Source organism: Crassostrea angulata, chromosome 2, assembly GCF_025612915.1.
Source record: "Crassostrea angulata isolate pt1a10 chromosome 2, ASM2561291v2, whole genome shotgun sequence".
NCBI classification, from domain to species: domain Eukaryota; kingdom Metazoa; phylum Mollusca; class Bivalvia; order Ostreida; family Ostreidae; genus Magallana; species Magallana angulata.
Window position 1 is genome coordinate 23,837,979 of NC_069112.1, and position 20,729 is coordinate 23,858,707.

The window sequence follows — 20,729 nt, forward strand, 5'->3', positions numbered from 1 at the left end:
CCGCTCACTGTTAGGAAAAAGGGTTCCATACTTATTGAGTTCAAGACCCGACCGGGACGGAGGTGGAGCTCAAATATAGTCAATTTCCATGTGCTACTTCAATGTATTTCTTCAATAAAAATTAAAACAAACGATAGGCCTTGACGGTCACCTAAGTAGCATTTAACCCATACACAAACTTATCGAGGAGTCTCATATATTCATTTCATTGGGTTTCATTCTGGAGTAGAACAATTTTTAATTAGTAATGACGACCACCTCCCTGCCTGAAACCTTTCAAAAAGAACTATGAAACCTTTAATTTTGGCGAAAAACTTAAAGATCTGGTCTACAAAATCATGAATTTCAGTTTTCCTTTCAGGTGTGTGGGAGTAAAGAAGATAATTTTTAAACATTATATGGATTAACACCGATACATCCATTTGGCCCTGCCCTAGAGTCAAAACCCATACTTCATGGGACATAAAATTTCTAATTTTAGTACAGGACTTCCCCACACTAGAGCCAGAACCCCTGATCCAGAGGCCATGAATTTCATAATTTTGGTAGAGGGCTTCAGGGACATCATTATCATGCATTTAGTTTTTAACAAATATATATGGGAGTACAGCAGAAGATTTTTTAAGATTTAATACATTTTTACTATATGGTCATATTGGCCTCACCCTAGAATCAGAACCCCTGACCCAGCGGCCATGAATTGTACAATTTTGGTAGAGGGCTTCATGGACATCATAACCCTGCAATTAGTTTTTTCCTCTCATGTGTGGGAGTAGAGAAGAAGATTTTTGAAAATTTGGCTTTTTTTGGCATATTTGGCCCCACTTGTGGTGCCCCGAGGGTGGGAGAGCCACGAATTTCACAATTTATATTCCTCTTGCCATAGAGATGTCTCACACCAAAAATGGTAACAATTAGCCTTGCAGGTTTTAAGAAGAAGCTAAAAATGTAAAATTGTTAACCCACGAAAACGGATAGCAGTAGGTCACCTGAGTGTACTCAGGTGACTTAAAAAAACAAACAACAGAAAACTTTAGCTGCCTAATTTTTCCTGTCTTGTTTTATTTTTTCTTTTATTTAAAAAAATGCAACATGCGTTCCTCAAGTCATTGATTTATTTTTCATTTTTCTTTTCATTTTTCTTTTCCGTTTATGATAAATGTATTTAAATAAATCAATCATGTCCGACAATGAAAGAATTAAAGCTACGGTACATATCAAAAGGATCCCCGTCACACCAATCGTTACGGCGCTCTGTCGCTCTTCGTACACACTGATTTGAGTACGGGTGTACGCACTCGTTGTTTTCCTGTTCACCGTCAGATCTTTTTTAACTTCATTGATCCATTCCTCTAAAGTCTTATTCATCAGAAAACTGTTGTTATGTATTGAACAAACTGAAAAAAAGGTTTAATTTCATAAACATGTATTTTACCGCCGATGTTTTATCGATACTGGATTACATGGAAGAAAAAAACCTTACATTTCAAAAATGACATTTTGTACGTTTGCATGTAAAAAGTATACGCTAACCTGTATATATTTTCCTTACATTTATATAAAAAAAACAAATATCGAGTATATCAAATGAAGGATCATGTCTTTAAGTTATTTACGTCATTGATAAAACAATTAACGCTAAGAGAAAGGATACATATTTTCGACTTCTCGGCGCACTACATACAAATATTTTACTGCAAAACAATTAGACTGTATCAATTATGTAAATTTTTAACATTCTTACAAATATTACGTACAGTGTATGCTATTATATCTTTTTTACACATCGGAGGAGGCTGCATTTATATTTATAATTGGTTTTATAATGGATTACATAGATTATACATTATGTACCAACAGAGAAAAAAAAACATGAAGGGACTAACCCTCACAATAAAGGTCTGGTGTTGTCCACGATCCATTCACACAAAGTGCCATGGACTCATGGGAACTTCCGGTGTAACCGCGCGCACAAGAGTACAGGGTATGGCTACCATTATTTAGTCCATCATATAGTTTGTTGGCGTTTTGAATATCGACAGGGATCGGACAATCTGTAAAGAACAATAAAAAGTGTTCGCGTGGTTAATGCTTTCAGTATAAGCACTACTAAGCAATTGTTGTTGTTTTTAAATGTTCCATACGTTACATTTTTCAAACGTTTTAAGCAGTCAGTATTTAGATGACAATGAAAACTCTTATTAAGGTCCGTTACATCAACAACGGTTGGAGAACATGAAAAAAAAATCATTCCTATCCACACAATTAAAAAGAGATTCAGTGTTGACTATCCCATGATAACTTATTGCGTGGCGGGTCATACATTCGTAACACTTTCAAAATATATATGACGTTATTTAAACGTCTAAATTAAGATAAAAAATTGATTATCAAAATTGTATCGTACACGTATCAAGGGCAATAGAAATTTTTTAACCTTAATAATTTTAATAACATGTATACTTTACTTTAAATACTAACTCACATGTACAACATATTATGTAATATAAAAAACCCTCTTGACCCTGTTTTTTTTTTCATTCATTTCACCATTGTTGTCAACGTGTGAGTTTGTGACAATGTGAATTCTAATGTCTAGGATTATCTCTCTTTATACACAAATTAGCTTGGGCGAATTTAAGACGGGGACAAACCATTTGTAAGTGGTGAAGGGCATAATTAATCACAGGACGAAAATAACCCATGATTCTGTACTTACGTCGTTTGGTCTAGATTTTTGCCCTAAAAATAATCTTATTACTATAATAGAATCATTTTGTTAAGTATCGATGTTTTTCTACTTTTACACCCGGATGGAGTGTTAGATTATCATACATATACCTGAAGATTTACACAAGCTCGTCATTGAGGCCCAATCTTGTACACAACTGTCTGTTTCCAAACACAGTGTCCCTGTAAGAGATAGGTTATTAAAAAAATAATGCAAGCATCAACAAAATATTCCAGCGATCAATTCACAAACGTTGATTCTACAAAATAACGCATTTTTGGACTAAATTCAAAGTTCAATTCAGATCAAGACAAACCCAACCTAAAAAGTTATTTACTCGAACAAAGAACACACGTTGAATTGGCAAGCGTCTTTATCGTTTGTAATGACCTTAACATTTATTTAAATTTTAATCATTGTATATACTCCGGGGTAAACTTTAACTTTATCTATTGATAACTGTAATTCTGATATTTGCAATGGTTTCATAGACACTTACATGTATATCCTTGATAGGGAAATTAATATGTATCCATAACAAGATCAAAGAAAGATAATTCAAAACTGATCTACTTTCGCGTCATTCTCGATCAAACGTTCAGAGCCTAGCAATACAATATATTCATTAAGTTATGTATTTTATTCCGTGTAGATAAACTTTGCTAAGTACAAGTGTATGTTTTATCTATTTTTCCTTAAACCAGAAATCCTAATGTAGTATTTTTGAAACATGTTTTGTAATACCAAATATTATAAGTTATTTCTCCAGAGGGTTTATCTATAATTAAATCACTTTAAAAATGATTGACTGACTTTGTGTTTTGCATTCAAACTAAGGACGAAGGATTATTTATTTGCTTTTTTTAAGGATAATGCTAACTATAGTAAATCAAAAACATACGTATAGGTTTTATGGTTGCATCGACTTATCAAAGGCAGTCGCATAGATATGAAAGTCATCTTGCATATAAAAACTAAGTGACCTTACAATACTAGGGAAGATAACACATAAAGAACATGGTATTTATATTTTTTGTTCTTGTTATACTTGTGTAGGTTGTCATTCCAAACACATATTTCTGATTTCAGAGTTGTGAAATCCTGTGCCATTTGTTCATTTAGATACTAACCTATTTGTTTTTTGTTCAGATATCACTAAACCCTTTCTTTAAGTATATGACACATTGAATAGCTATGACGTGAATACCATTTATATCAATGACCCTGACTGTGACTTCAACTTCTGTATCCTGTTGGCTGTGAGTTCCATTACCCCATGTTCCACCCACGTAAATCAAGAATCCGTGTGACACTGATGCATTCGGTCTCCATAGCAACACTTCCGTATCCGTGTAAGCGTAAATAATGGCGCCATATGGATCTGTTGATGTGTCAATCATAGCACTTCCTCCGGCATAAAATGTAAACCCAGCGTTGTTACCTTTCAAAGCTTTCATCTGGAATAAGAAACCGTTTCATTTAAAACGTTTTACGTATTGGGAATAAATTATGAAATGGATGAAGAAATGTTTGAATTTGAAGATAAATACATCAATACATAATACAGTGCTGCATTTGTGAAAGTTGACAAAACAATCCAATTCTATTCGATATATTGTGTCCTGCATCCTATTCTGCAAATAAGCTCTATCCTATCCTATCCCCTTCTTTACCATCCAAATATAGGAATAGCAGTTAAATAAAATGAAATTTTAGAAACAAATGATTTTATCAACTAATGTTGTACTCAAAATGACTAATTAAAACATAAAACCGAAAATTCTTAGAACAGGTACATGTAGCTTGCTTACCTATGCAACGGTAACAAAAAAATCGTACGCGGATTGTAAACGTAAACAAACAGGTAAGCGATTCGGTTTTTGTTTCAATAAGATTTATGTATTAAAACAGATTAATAACTTCGATGCAAGTGTTGAACTTTTGTTTTAACACAAACTTTTTTTTATCAAATTATTTTCCCTATCATATAAAAACCAAGTGAAAACATCGGTAATCGGCCTATTTTTTCGGCGATAAATGTTAACACGATCTGGAAATTATGATTTTTTTTATGAATCATTAAAAAGATAGCATTTATGGTAAAACCATTCGGAGTTATTTCTAAAATAGTAATTAATACAAAAATAGAGCTATCTAACATATATTAATTTGATCTGTTCAGTTTAAATATAGAAATATACGTCCCTGTTTTCGGGCATCGAAGAAATAATTTGAAACGCGAAAAGTACACACAAACAATATATGTTTCTTGTTTACATTTTTATCTATTAATATGCCAGATCGTTCGGCTATAAATTCAATTAATTTTTTAACATTCTGTAGACTTTAAATGAAGTAAAGAAATCCATTCATTAAGTAATGATATGTGACATCGACTTCTCACAGTAACGACATACTTGCGTACAAATTGACAAACATGTAGCGCCGAAAAGCGCACATCAACGTTCTTCATCATTTTGTTAATACATCTATAATCGTTCATAATTTTGTTTACTTGTAAAACAAATTAAACTGACAATGTAAATGAAATTTTACATAAATTTTCATTTCACAAAATCACTCTGAAAATTTTACTCGAATCTGATTGGCTACAGGATAGTATAGGATAAGATAGGATGAACATTAACTTTTATGTCTCTATCATGCATCATATCCTATCCTATACCATCCTTGTTAACTTTCATGATGACAGCACTGTACCTGCGTTTAAATTTATTGTTTTTATGACTATTGGCTCAAAAACCGGATAGATTATAGACAACGTTTGCTATATGAAACTCACTTGCACTGACACTAACATTGAGTCAAGATTGTAAGTGGAGTCAAAGGGGACTGTGTCAGTTGTTGGTGAAGTCACATCTACGTTATTTTTATCCATGATGAAAGACCTGGTAAATTGCTTCCTGTTGAACACCCATGCTTGGATGTGAAGTGATGCAGATTTCCCTTGCAAATTCTCGGTCCCCCATCCATCACGTGCACAAAACACGTACTGATCTGCACATACATGGTAGAACATGTTTATGGCGAAGTACTGGGGATCAGTTAATAAGTGTATTTTTTTTGTTATATCAGTTATTCGTTAAACTCATAAACAATGTCGTAGTTATAAGTATAGCGAATTCACTCTGTACATGTTCCCTTTCACGTAACTACAGTTAATGCTAATCGAAGCATAAAATGAAAAAAAAAACACTAAAACGAAAATACACGCATTTGAAATCTATAATAGTAGGATTGCTTATTTGAAATAAATTCATTCAAACTTTTATGAATTGGTATTGCTGCCTATAATAATTGGTAGTGCTATTTTTTTAAACTAATAGGAACATAACTTTTTATTACTTGACATTATTTTTGGCACCTTTGCAGGATAAATGCAATACTCTCTACCAATATATTCGTAATATTCAAATTTGTCAGATCAGTTACAACGATCTGTTATCTTTTCATGGACTACACAAAACTTCCCTATATCCGAGATTACACTACGGTAACATCTGTGTTCGAACTAAACTAAGTTACTATATGGATAATATATCTCATCAATTAAGTAAATTCGTAAGTTCTATGGTTTATACAACAGTCTTGTCAGCAAATGCTATCTTCCGCTAGATCGAATGCTGTCTGACGTTTTTCATACTTATTGTTAGGCCATTATCATTCATCGAATTGTCTAATTTTTCCGGTTCCCGATTATGATTTGCATTGGGCTTTGAATTTAAATACTATTCGTTTTCACAGCGTTATATATTAAAGATGTCTCATGAACAATATTGGTCACCCGACCATAGCTTGCACAAAACACGAAGTGACCTCCACACTCGTGCACATACATGTATATGTTATAATATACACTAATTCCTTAACGTATTTGACAGCCATCGATCGCTGAACCACCATATGTTGGAACAAAAATTATACAATAATTACATTATAGCCAATTTTTTTACCTTTAAATTTTTTTACCTTTAAAATTATCATTTTTTCATGATAAATATCAACATTCCTTTCTCTTTATATGTAATATAGCTTAAAGACTGGACTCTCCATATATTAAAAAACAACACGCTCACCCCTCCTCCTTTGCAAGTACTCAATTTTCTTATATCTTATATCAAAGACACATACTCAGCAATTAAATAATCGACAAAAAGGAACCAGTTACATGTTCTTGGTTTGCTTGCTTGTAGCAGCAATTTTTTTGAATTCACGAGTCCCATTGTTTTGTAGCATTATTTCGTCTTTCAAAATATCAGCTTGTTCAAAGAGTAGATCTACCTTTTCATCATATAATAGAAACATGCGATTAATGAAATATTTGATATTGCAATTAAATATTATTGGGAAAAAAGTTCATTCCATTGTTTGATATATTCATTCTTCAGATATGAAAAAAACTTACTTCTGTAACTAATATTTCCATGTTTATTTATATAACTATTAAATGTTTTCTTTACCGGGCTATTGTTTTTAAACAGCAGTGAAATGATACATGTTTCACGTTTTATAAACGTGTAAGCTCTTTTCATTTTCAAGATCTTGACATTGAAATACGTTAAAGGGAAAATACAAATGCAAAATCAATAAGTAAACATGCAGACAACAAGATGTCGAGCAAGAATACTTTACCTAAGGTCAGACGAAATGTTGACCCATTTATTTATTTAATTAAACATATATTTGAAAGGTCAAGAAAACCTTTAAATGATATAGATTTTGTACCAAAAAAATTTGTACTTGAGATTCTTTTGTTTATTTGTGATTTTGAAATAATCTTCTAAACCTAATTTGGAATGTTTACCAGTTTTGCAGTATATTCCTGCAAATTGGCAATATTGCTGCATTATCTTTCGTATTTAAATCAAATGTTACGCTACCTTGTTTCATTGAAATCAGTTAGACTGATTAATTCTTGTGAATTTACGGAAACCTTGAACTTTAAAGTAAACAATGTTTACAGCTGCCCCGCGTCATATTGACCTTTATCATTGTTTCAAGCTTTTTAGTTTAATAGTGCACTTTAACGAAATAAAGTTTGTTAAATGTAAACATGTCTTGCCTTTCTGAAGATGGTTTGAATAAAAGAAAGACTTTAAAATATGTCTTGTCTTATAATTTTCAGAATTTCATGAAAAAAGTGTAATCTGAGTTGGCGTTAATATTTTTTTTATACTGATAACAGACTGTTAAACGAAAAATTAGAAACAGATATTAGATTAACTTCCATTTAGGTAAAATTCAATATGAACAAGTATTTTCTTCTTTATTTTTACGAAACCCGATAATGATTCAGTGTAATAAAAACTGACAAAGCGGAAATTTCAACACTCAGTTCAAATTAGTTTATTTATTGATAAAACTTTAAGCAACCACTCCTTCCCCTTAAAAACTACGGAGTGCACTAAATAATCATTAAATTATCAGACTCGAATTCCTACGTAAGACGACTTGGCTATTTTCTTTAATCCAACGTACTGATGTACATTTAAAATATTAATTTAGATACTTTTGCTCAGTGTTGACGCTCAATTTAAAACAGGGCCGGGGCAGCTTACTCGTTGTTAAATGCAATAACCGTTTTATCTTCATGATTAGACTGTTAAACCAATCATAGGTTTATGAGGATAACCTGCATTCGTACTGATTTAATCTATTCATTGTAATTGATTAAATATGTTGCTTTCTCTGGGTGTACAAGGCTCGTATTTTACTGTAATTAACCATTTTCCTGTTTTAAAAATTTAAATAAAAAGATAAACTAAAAACTTATTATGTGAATATTAACACCAACATGTATATGAATTTGTGATCAAGAAGACTCAAAAGACGTGTCCATATTTATTGATCAAAGGAAAAAGGTGGCAGGAAAACAATCTATAAATTCAGCAAATATATCTGTTGAAGATGTACAGTGTACTAACAATGGTGGTGCCAGCGTTCTTTTACCGCTTTTCCAGCGTACAATAGAAAACAAAACTGGAGCTACAGAAATGGGACGAAATCCGGAATACATTCCAATATCATAAAAATACGTAAGTGACTCGCTCATAAATAAAACAGTACAAAGATCTGCCATTTAGTTAACTGTTTTGTGACTGGGAGGTACAAAAAAGTGATTGAATGGAATAACTCTGACAATAAGTTAACTTTCAAGACTTTTCAGTCGACATGATTATATACTGTGGAATCAATAAAATTCGTGGTGGTTCAATTTTCGTGTTATTCGTGGGTAGCACTCACCTACGAATTAACACCCTCGGCAATAATAACCTATGAAAGCGTTACTTTTTTTTACTTAAACAGGAAACAGATGCATCCACGAAATTACATCACCACGAATAAAGAAACCCCACCATCCACAAAAACGAATTAAAATGATTTCACATTAGTTAATAAAATGACATGTGTTTATCTTGTATAATGTATTGAATGAATTAACTGGAAGTGCCGTCACGTAAAATGCAACTTACTTGAAGAACCTGACACGGTCCAAAGCCGGATTTCCTGATCGTCGTAGGCAAACACGGTTCCACATACGGATTGTTCTGCCTCAGGTATAGAATTAAAGGTGACCCCTGTAAAATTGTAAAGCTATTAGATAATAGGTATGCTCATGTTAATTAGTATAAAAGGATGCCACAAGGAGGTAAAATAAAACAACATCCACCCTGATGATAAAATGACTTACTAATAACTTATTAATTTTTATGATAAAACGGTTAAATTTCCATCCATACCAACAAGTTTAAAATAATAATAAATAATAAAAACACATCTTTACTGTCTAGAATTTATTCGGCGTAACTTTTACTTTTCAAAATCAGTTTTCAACTTTTATTAAATATACAGATATAGATAAAGATATGAAATCTAATTCATGTTTTAACACAGGATAACGCTCTGCCATTCGAATGAATGTTAACTGAATGGTCTGGAAAGGTGACTTAATTGTATAGGTATGCCATTCAGCAACCTTTCAGATACGTTTGACGGTTTCAGTCACCTTTCAGTTGATTGAATGGCAGAGCGTCATCCTGTGTAATCATTAAATAGAATATGGAGTGATTATATCTCACCGCCTGCCTCTGAAACATAACCATTGTTTAGCTTCAGCTGTACAACAACAAGATCGGGATACCTTCCTATTCCATGAGACAGACTCTGGTAGCTGTTTACTGTAAGTATATAAAAAACTGGAAATAGTACAGCTGGCAATAGTATTCGGTAAATACAGTCATGCGTATATGTTAAGTGATCACTCACACCAGAACACTGCACAAACTTAAGTCAAGTTTATTGAAATGGATATACTCTTGCCGCATGATCATAAAGGAAATTCAGTCAGTCTTAAAAACTATATTTTATCATGAAATTGCGAATAGAATTTATAATTCAAACCGTTAAATTAAGCCACGTCAAATAGCCTTTATTATTTTCAGAGCTTTCAACTAAAATTTTTAAACACAATTCACAACTTTTAAAATTAAGTTTAAAATCGTTTCAATAAATCTGGAGCTAAATGATGCTTTTTTACGTAACTATGTATGCCTATCCGGGCCTGAACAAGGCAAAGATAAAATGGTGAACATAATAAAAAAAAGATTTAGACAGAAAGAGACTGTAAATCGTACTTATAGATATTCTCATTGTTCCCGGCAAGGAGAAGCTTGCTTTTGGAAGATCACACAAACCCCATACTTTCACTCTGACTATCGCCTGTGCATGCGAAGCTTGTAACGGTCCAACAAATGAATCGTTGCCTATACAGTGAAGTGAAAAAAAAATCTCATAAGAATGTGGATTATGTAAAATATAATTTAGAATGACATCTTACATAGAACACAGTTTACAAAACATAAGTTAATATACCATTTTACCGTATGTTTAGTTAAACTTACTTTTAAGCCATTTCATTCGGATAGCGTATACTTAATATTGCTAACATTATGCATTAATTTCAATGCCAAATTTACTGGAAAACAAAATCTTAAAAATATTATGACACACGCATGTGCTCAAGTCAATGTTTTATGTTTCATTTGAAGGGAAACGCCAAAAACGCTGCCCAAGTGTAAAGTCAATGTGACAATCAGTACAAAGATTATGCTGCAGTAATTGATTTTTAATATCTTGAATTTAAGATAAAAAGAAAAGAAGGATCTTGAAATATAAACTACATATACAAAAAGGCGATAAACCAAACTGAAAGAATATTATATGAGTGTTAAGACTTATTCCATTTTTTCAAAGATAAAACAGCACAAATACAAACGCATGCGGTAAAAAGTGTCTCATATCATTGCAATAAGACCGTATCTTTCAAGAAACAAGAATCAAATGCTTAGATACAATACCTGTGTAGATAGCAAGTCCTTTGTTTGATGTATTCTCTTGGACGGGCACAAATATCTTTACATGGTTCTCGTTGTAGATATAAACAACGCCCCCGTAAACATTGTCACTGTCGTCATCACGTTGTGCAGAACCGGAAGCTGGGAAAATATACTCACTTCCTCCTTCTTGAACTTTTACCTGCACTTCGACCTTTGCAGGTATATGCCCTAGAGGATGTGTAATTTTGATAGGACTGGTCACCTGGGCTTGTATTGGAACCCATGGACTCAGATATAAGGAATTTACTCCAGTAGCAATGACTACAACAACAAAAACCGGATTTAATTTTAAGTGTTTTATGCAATAAAAAGGAACTTTTTTTAAATTTTCAATGAGCATAAACATTAATATATCAAAGTGATTCACAATATAAATCAAAAAAGTGCAGAGCGTGTTTATAATAAATTATGCTAGACAAAAAGCAAAACGTAATGTTAACGTTAGTCAAATTTACTTTAGTAATAAGATCAAAAGTTTTTAACATAAAAATCTTATCTTTAAAAGTTCAGTTCAAATCTATATATATTATTTGACACAATGCACTCTTTTAATTGCTACAATGTAGATAAATGACATCGCACGAATCTTGTAAAAAAGTGTTGAATAAAACACATTTTTCATTGAATTACTGTATCCAAGGTGGGTTTTTTTCGCGACGGACTATTTTCGTCATTTTTCCATTGCAAACGTTTTTTCCATGTTTTGAATCTCCCCGACATAAGTGTGTTTAAAAAGCGATAGTTTGAATTACAGTTTTAAATTATCCCGCTGTCAGCAAGGAAGAATGAGCAAAAAAATAACAGGACGAATATTCCCCTGTACACAGTAAACGTTGTGTTATTTATTCTTCAGGGATTTTTACCTTCGGTTTAAATTATTTCAAAACAATGCCACTTTGTTGCCCTTAATAGTAAGCGGTGTTCGTTTCCTCAAAATCACATCTTTTATTTATAATAATAGTAGTCAGTACCATAAAAAACTAACCCCAATAAATCATTTCTATTGTTAACCTTACCAATGCTGAATACTATGTACCAATCACAATTCATTCCTCTGATGTACGGTACCAACGAGTAGTTTTTTAAAATTAGTTATATCACAGCTTTTTAATGACACTACTACTTCAGTGACCTCCATTAAGCCTTTATATCCGGTTCGATAGCTGATCACGATGCAACCAAGGTTAAAACGACATTGCCTGATATTTTCATTGATTTCACCAATTAACTGTTCACACAACCATTATTGTTAAATGAACTTTATAAACGGCAAAGTCAAATGTACATTTTAGACTTATATATTTAAAGGCTACACTTTCATTTAAGTTCATTCTATTAATCCGAATCTAAGCCATGCAAATGGATGGAAAATTCGTAAATAAAAACGAGCAAAGGAATAAAGGATTTTTTAAAGGATTGAACATATTTTGTAACCAAATGTATGACCTTTTATTTTAGATTGTCCAAATAAGGTTTTCTTTATAGCACTTTACGAGAGGACTCGTAATTATTAGATAGCTATTTCGTTGTAAACAATGTGTTTTAATATTAATTAACAATACGCATTGTCTTTCTAGTCTGTAAAATAAAACAAACAATCATATTTTTACAAACAACAAATTTATGGACAACCCAACTCATTAACGCATGATATGATGCATCATACAGATGGGTTAAGATATATTAAAGTACTGAAAAAGTGGGGTCTTAAAAGTTTGAAATTGTAATTGCCTGCGTTTTCCTCAATTATGCATAAAGAGGTTTTGAGTTTGAGTAGGATGTTTCAATATATGATAGGATTCGGCTTTTTGCGTGATATTTTTTTCTAAAATCCTCACTGAATTTCATCAAGGACAGTCCTTTGTAATTTTAAGTAAATTAAAAAAAATAATAATAAAATTGACACAACGGTATTTTATGTGAAATAAGAACGCAAGGAGGAAATAAAAAGTCAGAAGTCGGTATCTCTTATACACTGTCTATAAAAACTCCAAAAACTCTCCAACTGTTGAAATACCGAACAAAGTTAACATCTCTCTTTAGATACATGTAACAAACACAAAAACCTGAAGTTAGATAATATAATTCATTTATTATAAGATTAATCCAAGTTCTATAATAACAAGGTTCGTTAAGGTCGGCATTTTGATTTTTTAGATCGGCTCATTTCTTTAATTTTCTGGCTGCGATTTATGTAAATATGATAGGTAAAAATGCTTCTACCACTTGCAACTTCACACAAATTTTGATAAAACCGTTCCTTTTATTGAAAGTCATACTCTGAATTTATTCCACTGCTTCCTAAATCGATAAAACTAGCAAAGGGGTGCCGGTAGTGAATGAATAACGTCATACTTCCGGGTAGACCTTTCCTGATTGACGGTTATGTTTGTCGTTAAAAATAAAGCAAAAGAAAGATGGAGACGATAACTGAAATATACACCAAGATAAGTCATTTAAAGGACTGGTCGGAAAGAGAGGGGTGTCATATTTAAGGGAAATAATTCATATGGCAATGATATGTTGTACTGACAATAGATAAAGCAATTTTTATTGAATGATGGTTCAAAATCGTTAACTAAGGCGAATATTTCAGAATTATTTGATTTTAAAAATTTCTATTATTCGCTTCTTTTCAATATAATCTCGTCTCTAAAGCGAGAAATTTCATACATGTCTTAAAAAATGAACTTAATTTCGAAAGCGTTTTTACATTAATTTCTTAGAAGAGCTACAAAAAAGGATTTCATAATCAGATCTCAAAACTATGATATAAACTAAGAAATTTTATTTTTTTCAGATTGAGATAAGTACTACAATTAAATATTTCAAACATAATAACCGGAACCGTGCATTATTTCTAAATTCATTAGTCTAATATTGGTGTGAGGTATTCACCAATTGGAGAAAAATCAGCTATTTTTTTGTGATAGACATTAAGATATTGATGAAAGAACACTTACAATTATGAATGTACAATGTTATGTAACAGGTTTTGTACCTAAAAAAGTACAGAAGTTAAATATAAATGTATGTCAAAGTGACATTGTTTTCTCTTGGACTAAAATGTCACACTTTCATTGGTTTCAGATAGCACGTGATTGCCTCATATATCTCTATATTTGTTCGGTGAGAAATAATATTAGGCAATGGGCCGTCATTAACCGACGCTTCGCTTACTCATTTCGACATTTCAAAGGATTTAATACATAAAGTATTTGGAGTAGTTGCCCTTTGAAATTCTTTAAAATCAAAGTGGTTGCCCTTAAATTATTGACTTCACATTGTTTTGTCTGGAGCAGAACAAAATGGCAGCGTCAAAATTTGCTTAAATCTCTGCAGAGGAATGGGAGAAAGCATTTAAAACTGAGTAGCAACAAGACATTGTAAGTAAACATGGGTGAAGCAAAATGATTTTTAAAGGGTATTTGAAAGGTGAGATTGAAAATTTTAAAGAGTTTAAATGAGTTAAATTTGACGAGATGTTAAGCATCTTTCACATGGCTTTGCGTAGATCATCGCTATTTGTGAATAAATATGTCGCTTGATAGTCCTCGGGAAAACAAAACATTTAGGGTTGATCAATCTCATAGACGGCTCGGCTTCACCTCGCTATCTATGATATTGATCAACCCAATGTATTTCCGTAGTGAGTCAGTAACTAAGCTAATAAGTAATAGTATTGTATATGTAGGAACTATTTTATATTACACTGAAAAACTGAAAATTATAAGGGGATGAGTCATTATTCTATAAGGGTCGTCTTTTTTAAAGTAGAGTGTGCTCCTTTTTTTTAAAATTATATTTATTTTTCAGGCCCTGCGGGCATTATTCTACGGGGTCATGATTCTTTTTTTACACCAGATAACATTAACGTTTAAGTTGGTGAGCTGTTTATTGGACAATCATTTAACTTTTTTCTTTACTCTATAAGATTGTATTCTGTTTGATGTATTGGTCACGCCAAATGTTTATTCTATATTGATTTTGCTAAAAAGTCATTGTTCAAAATTTGAATTAAGTAAACTGTTTCATAACTGAAAAGTTAATGGACGAGAAGGTAAATTCAGATTGTCTATGCATTAACTTCCTTTGTAGATGAATAACAGTCAGATCGCATGTACACTGGAAGCCTTTTAGAGAGAAAGAATGAGGAACCTATTTAATATGTTATCGACACATAAACATAGTCTTACGGGAATCTTAATCCATGATCATTCATCCCCAGATTAATGTTATATATAGTACATGAATGAATGAATGAATGAATTTTCGAATAACAAAATACAGATTGCATGCGAAAAAATTGCGCTTACAGTGTTATATAAAGGAAACCATTTTCAAGTGTAAATATAAATGAATAATAATCGATAAAATCAACTCCCGTCAGTATTTCAGTACTTTGATAATATATTTAGTCTACAGATGACGCAGCGAAGAATAACAATTAGGCATTTCTTAATAACAAGAAATTATGCGCATCTCTTGATTCGTATACATGTGTTCTCTATTACATTATGTCATTATCAGGTTAATCGTTAAGATCGTTTGTCGCGGTTATATATTTATCATAAACATCGCTTATCCTTTCCTATCGTGTATAAATCCTATCTTACCGTCCGTGAATCCTATCCAATCGTTTTTCGGGGAATAATTAACGTTTTGGTACTGTATATAGCTGTATTCAAAAGTAGCAGTATTAAGTATACATGCTAGTAAAAAATGTGAGAGGATATTTTTGTTTCCTGGTCCTAGCTCCTAATTAGGCTGGCTATTGCCTTTTTGTTATATTTACATGTAACTATTTTTTCTGTGTCTCTCAACTAAAGCAAATTATATAAAACGACAATGCTACGTCATTTAGTCATTGTAGCATGGGAGGAGGCATCCCCAAATACATTATGTCGTAGCAGAATTTTTTTTTCTATTTACATATAAAAGATTCGAGTATCATGCAGTCGCTCCCCCTTTTTGGTAGCATGTAAATAAATGTAAATGAAAGTAAGGGATTCCAATTCAACAATGATATTGAAGATAAAGGATTACTATGCCACCCCAACCTTTTGGGAGATGTTTATTGAGAATTCTTGGAGGGGGGGGGGGGGGTTGTAAAAGATTTTTTGATGAGGTTTTTTCGCATAATGACCGGTGTGAGATCGGTTAGTCCAATGTGAAACAGTAGTGTGAGATTTTTCTCTTACACTGTGTATTACTACGCCGCTGTAAAATATAAACAAACATTTTATGCTGCAAGAAAATGATAAACGATGGCTAATTGTTTAGTCATTATTTTGCTAAGTTGACAAGAATTCAATCATATTTGCATTGAAAAATAGTCATATGCTCTCTTTTTCAGTAGCACTCTTTGTAGCGCGCGGCGGGATAAACCAAAAGTACACTTTTAAACGACGGAAGAGAAAGTTGTCAAACTTTAATTTTTATTTGTCTCCTCGATAGAATTTCACTACCCCGTACTCTTAATAATGAATGAATTCTATTAATCTCTCATACACACACTCACACTTAAATCGATGCTATGTGTCATATCTCTTAGTTACGTTTCAGTTATTTTTTCGTTGAATGAACGACGAAGCTTTCTATTTTATACTAAGTAGTTCCTTTGAACCCCTTTGTCACACCACTTATTGCCACAACGGAGATTCGTATTGACCTGTATTGTTTATATTAACTTTTCCAGCTACCTCACAATTTTTAAATGGACTGCGTTAATATAGGGGATAACTCTAAGCTTAGCAGAATTATCACTCTCATCACATTACTTGCCTTTGTTTACCCGTGTAAAAGCTTCGAAATATTTTTTTTTTTACTTTATATGTAGCGACCTATCACTGAACTGTCTATCTAACTGTATATTAAGGGATATATCTAAACTACCTATTAATAGTTACATGTACCACCTAATAATCCACCCAATTTTATTGCAGTGGCATCTATTAAGTCGGAAAATGATAAATGCTAGGTCCGATTTAAAAATTTTAAAGTAAATAAATTATTTTGTGTATATTTGCTTATATGCTTTCTTAGTCTACCCGCAAAATGACATTTTCTTAGCGCCATTTTAACAATGTTTCAATCCACTGACCTGTTGAAAACCCATTTTTTTTTTAAATCTCAATGACAAATGAATTATACTTTTAATGAGGAAATATTATATTGCTGCATTTAAAAAAAAATCAACAAATGTAAAATCGCACATCGTGTACGAAGATAACATGATATATATGGTCCATTTCTTCAGGTTTACAAGAGCCTTGTCGATGCGAGTACTTCTCGCTGCAAATCGGCTATACAATGCCAGTGATATTTATAAATTCTTTTTGAATTCTACAGTTTAACATTAGTCGCCGGCAGCCAGTTTACCTCGGGTAAATCGCAAACTAAACTCGTCGCATAGTATCAATCGGTTTCATGTACATGAGATCTTAAAACTGTATATTCCTACAATATATTTAAATAATTAAAGTAACTGCTGTTTCATGGCACAATATCGAAATCTAAGTGGTTGCAATAGAGACGATAGCACACGTTCGCGCGCCCCAACCAGTCTAAGTTTAACTAAACATTATTTACATTGAAGTGCAAGCAAACTTTAAATGTCAGAATAATTCAAGTTTACCGAGTAATAAACACACATCAAGTTCATTTATGTGCATCAAACAATTCTATATACATGTAATTGAGTCAGTGGGTAGATACATTTGTTGTTGTTGTTTTATTGTTTAATAATCAATACAACAATCTACAGACAATACCTCTTAAGGAATCTTTAGAAAGATATATTTCGGGCGTGCAAAGAATTCCCTGGGTCAAAATGGTTACAACAATCTTAACATATATAAAATCGTGAACATTAATTTTGTAAAACGAGAAAAAAATGACGTACTACAAATTTTAGCCTAGGCGCCAGCGATCTGTAAGACGAATTTCATCAAGTTACAAAACACTAAATTCAGTCATCTTTCATACTAAAGTCTGTACCAAGTTTGATATTGCCACCATCACCTTTTGATGATTTTTTAATAACAATACATACAATGTATACTGTGAAAGAAATACAGTTGAAATCGATAAAAGGGAATATATCCAAAATATCTTCATTGAACAATTATCATTGTTCACTCATAAAATTTCACGGGAACGAAAACAAATTTCTCATGGAGATTTATAATGGGAAATGTTTACATCTTTCTCCATTCGGAAGTTCTCGGAATACTTAGCTCAATTTTTCAACGTTAACATCCGCGCTTATTAATGGCTGATGCAATGCAAAATCCCCGTAGACTTTTTACTTTTAGATGTGTATTGAAACCTGAAGCGGTAGAAGGAGCGTTTCAAAACAGATAATCTGGACATTTTTTATGTTAGTGGATGAACGAAGTTTGGGCACATACGTATTTATGATTATCGAAACATCAAGCAAAAAGAGGTTGAAGCAAAAAATCGGAACAGAGTATAGAAGAGTGCGTTTATCAAATATCGGATGGTCGATTTTGTTTGTTTACTCAGGTAAACAATATTGTTAGTTGAGTTCTGTAAAAATAAGGGTTACTTTATTCAATCATATTGCTTATTATTATCACTCATAACACTCTCAAATTTGGGCCTCTCCATTTGGGCCTCTCCCATTGTCACTTCCATTCAGCGCCAATAGGTGACAATTGTCCACGCTGACATTACAAGGTTGGTTTCTTTAACTTTTAGCTCAATCATTGGCGGGCATAAAATATTAAAATTCTCCTTGCTTGTGTTATCTTATGTAATATTACTGTGAAAAAGTTTTCATTAAGGTGTTTAACACTTACCGATAGCATCCGACGTTTTAGTTTAGGAACTTTTCTACTTTTATCCTACAAATGTATATGCATCGTTAGATTCGAAGTCCGAATCCTGTTTACCAACAAAAAATACACACAGTCACAAAATATAATTAAATATCTAATTACTCACGATTTGTTAAATATACCGAGTACACAAGTTAGAAATCAAATCGTTCTGTGCATGTGCTTGAGTTAATACAGGGATAAATTTGGGCGTAAGTGGTGATCGAACAAAAATCTTATTTTGTTTAATTCTTTCAAAATAAAAAAAAATACTTGCGCTAAAATTCAGTTGTGTAAACCAATTGGCACTTGTCTTTGTGATACACAAGCGCAAAAAAAGTTTTACAATATTATGTACATTAATACATTCTGCTACCAACAGGAAAATCACACATAAGGTCTAGTTCATCAACATTTTTTCTCTTTCCAAAAATTGTGTCCAAAATATTGTAAACGTATCAGTTGCTGATGGCCAGGACACGATAGTGCTCGCACAAGTAATAATATTTGCTGTTATCATTGGTATCAACGCACGTAAAACTAGTTCTCCCGTGGGCTCGCAGACGAATTTCCGAGGAAGAATTGCTCATGCTGATAGGACAAAAGTCTGGCATTGGGCTTCCATCATGAAACTGCCACTGCTGGCCAACCTTTTCTCCTTGTACCCACACCTGTGTCACTGTATTGTTGGCGATTGGTACTAAAATATATTACATCAAATTTTGCTTTACTTACAAATTATCAATGCTTCAGATGCTCCGATTTGAGCGTAAAAAAGCAGTAGTTTCTTAATTATATGTTTTTGCTAGAGCATTTTCAAAGAAACTCTGGTATGCACAGTTTAAGTAAAACATACACAAAATGTAAAGAAAATGGTTAAATGATGGAATGCTACTAAACTTTTTGTAGCGCATATTATTTATCAGTCGAATACTTAGAAAAACTTACAATAATTATAATAAATCATCCGCGAAATGAGCGAAATCTCATTTTGTTACTTGAAATATACTTTTATATTTATAATGAATATATAATATACACATTCGTACCAACATAGTGTTTGAATATGTCGAACTTTTCCTGTGAATCAATCTTAATAACACTGCTTCTTTCCGCTTGACAGTTTGCGACAGCTGAAGGATACGTGACATTGACACCAGTAAACTTCAAACACGTTTGGAATGAGAACAAGTCGTATGTAACATAATGGTATCCACATTGTGCTGAAAATAATTTTATAAAGATGAAAACAAACACGTCGTTCAGCGTTACACAAACTTTTCCCTCCATTTTTAGAATTTGTTATACTACAGAAAAATGGTGACGCTGCTTTGATTATGTTAAGGAAAGAAAAAAAATAGTCATTAAGTTTTCACTTACGTGGGATATATGTCTTCCAGTTTGAACCGATGATGTCACTTCCCGTAATGTCATCACAACACATGCATGTATGTGTTTCCATATTGTGGCTGATCATAATGAGCATTTCAAGTGTAGTTCCGCACACCGCGAGACATCTTCCCGTACTTTGAAATTTACCAATGTCCAGGCAAGAGGATTTTGGGTAGTCATTTGTTCTTTCTCCGTAAAACATTTTCAGGTACGTTTCTTTGCTACACAGAATGATGATTGCAAGAACAACAATACTGTATGAGATTTTAAACATATTGCTTGTGCCTCAAAATATTTTCATGCACAAAATGAATTTTGTAAAACAGGTGAACATATATGTAAGTAAAG

The 20,729-nt window shown here is 32.4% G+C and overlaps 3 protein-coding genes across 3 annotated transcripts in view; all 3 read right to left on the reverse strand.

Annotated features, from left to right (window-relative positions):
- Positions 1-20,729, reverse strand: part of LOC128171227 (uncharacterized) — a 230,622-nt gene that overhangs the window by 22,601 nt on the left and 187,292 nt on the right. The window lies entirely within an intron of this gene.
- LOC128171214 (uncharacterized) lies at positions 1,048-12,302 on the reverse strand. The gene is made up of 10 exons (XM_052836962.1): positions 12,165-12,302; positions 11,110-11,409; positions 10,387-10,515; positions 9,832-9,930; positions 9,226-9,330; positions 5,535-5,749; positions 3,939-4,188; positions 2,842-2,913; positions 1,887-2,054; positions 1,048-1,397 (listed from the first exon to the last, which is right to left on the reverse strand). The coding sequence occupies exons 1-10, from the start codon at positions 12,196-12,198 to the stop codon at positions 1,102-1,104; spliced, it is 1,668 nt and encodes a 555-aa protein (XP_052692922.1). The 5' UTR covers positions 12,199-12,302; the 3' UTR covers positions 1,048-1,101.
- Positions 19,428-20,710, reverse strand: LOC128171219 (uncharacterized). The gene is made up of 3 exons (XM_052836966.1): positions 20,370-20,710; positions 20,039-20,212; positions 19,428-19,689 (listed from the first exon to the last, which is right to left on the reverse strand). Exons 1-3 carry the CDS (start codon positions 20,653-20,655, stop codon positions 19,448-19,450), a joined length of 702 nt encoding a protein of 233 aa, XP_052692926.1. The 5' UTR covers positions 20,656-20,710; the 3' UTR covers positions 19,428-19,447.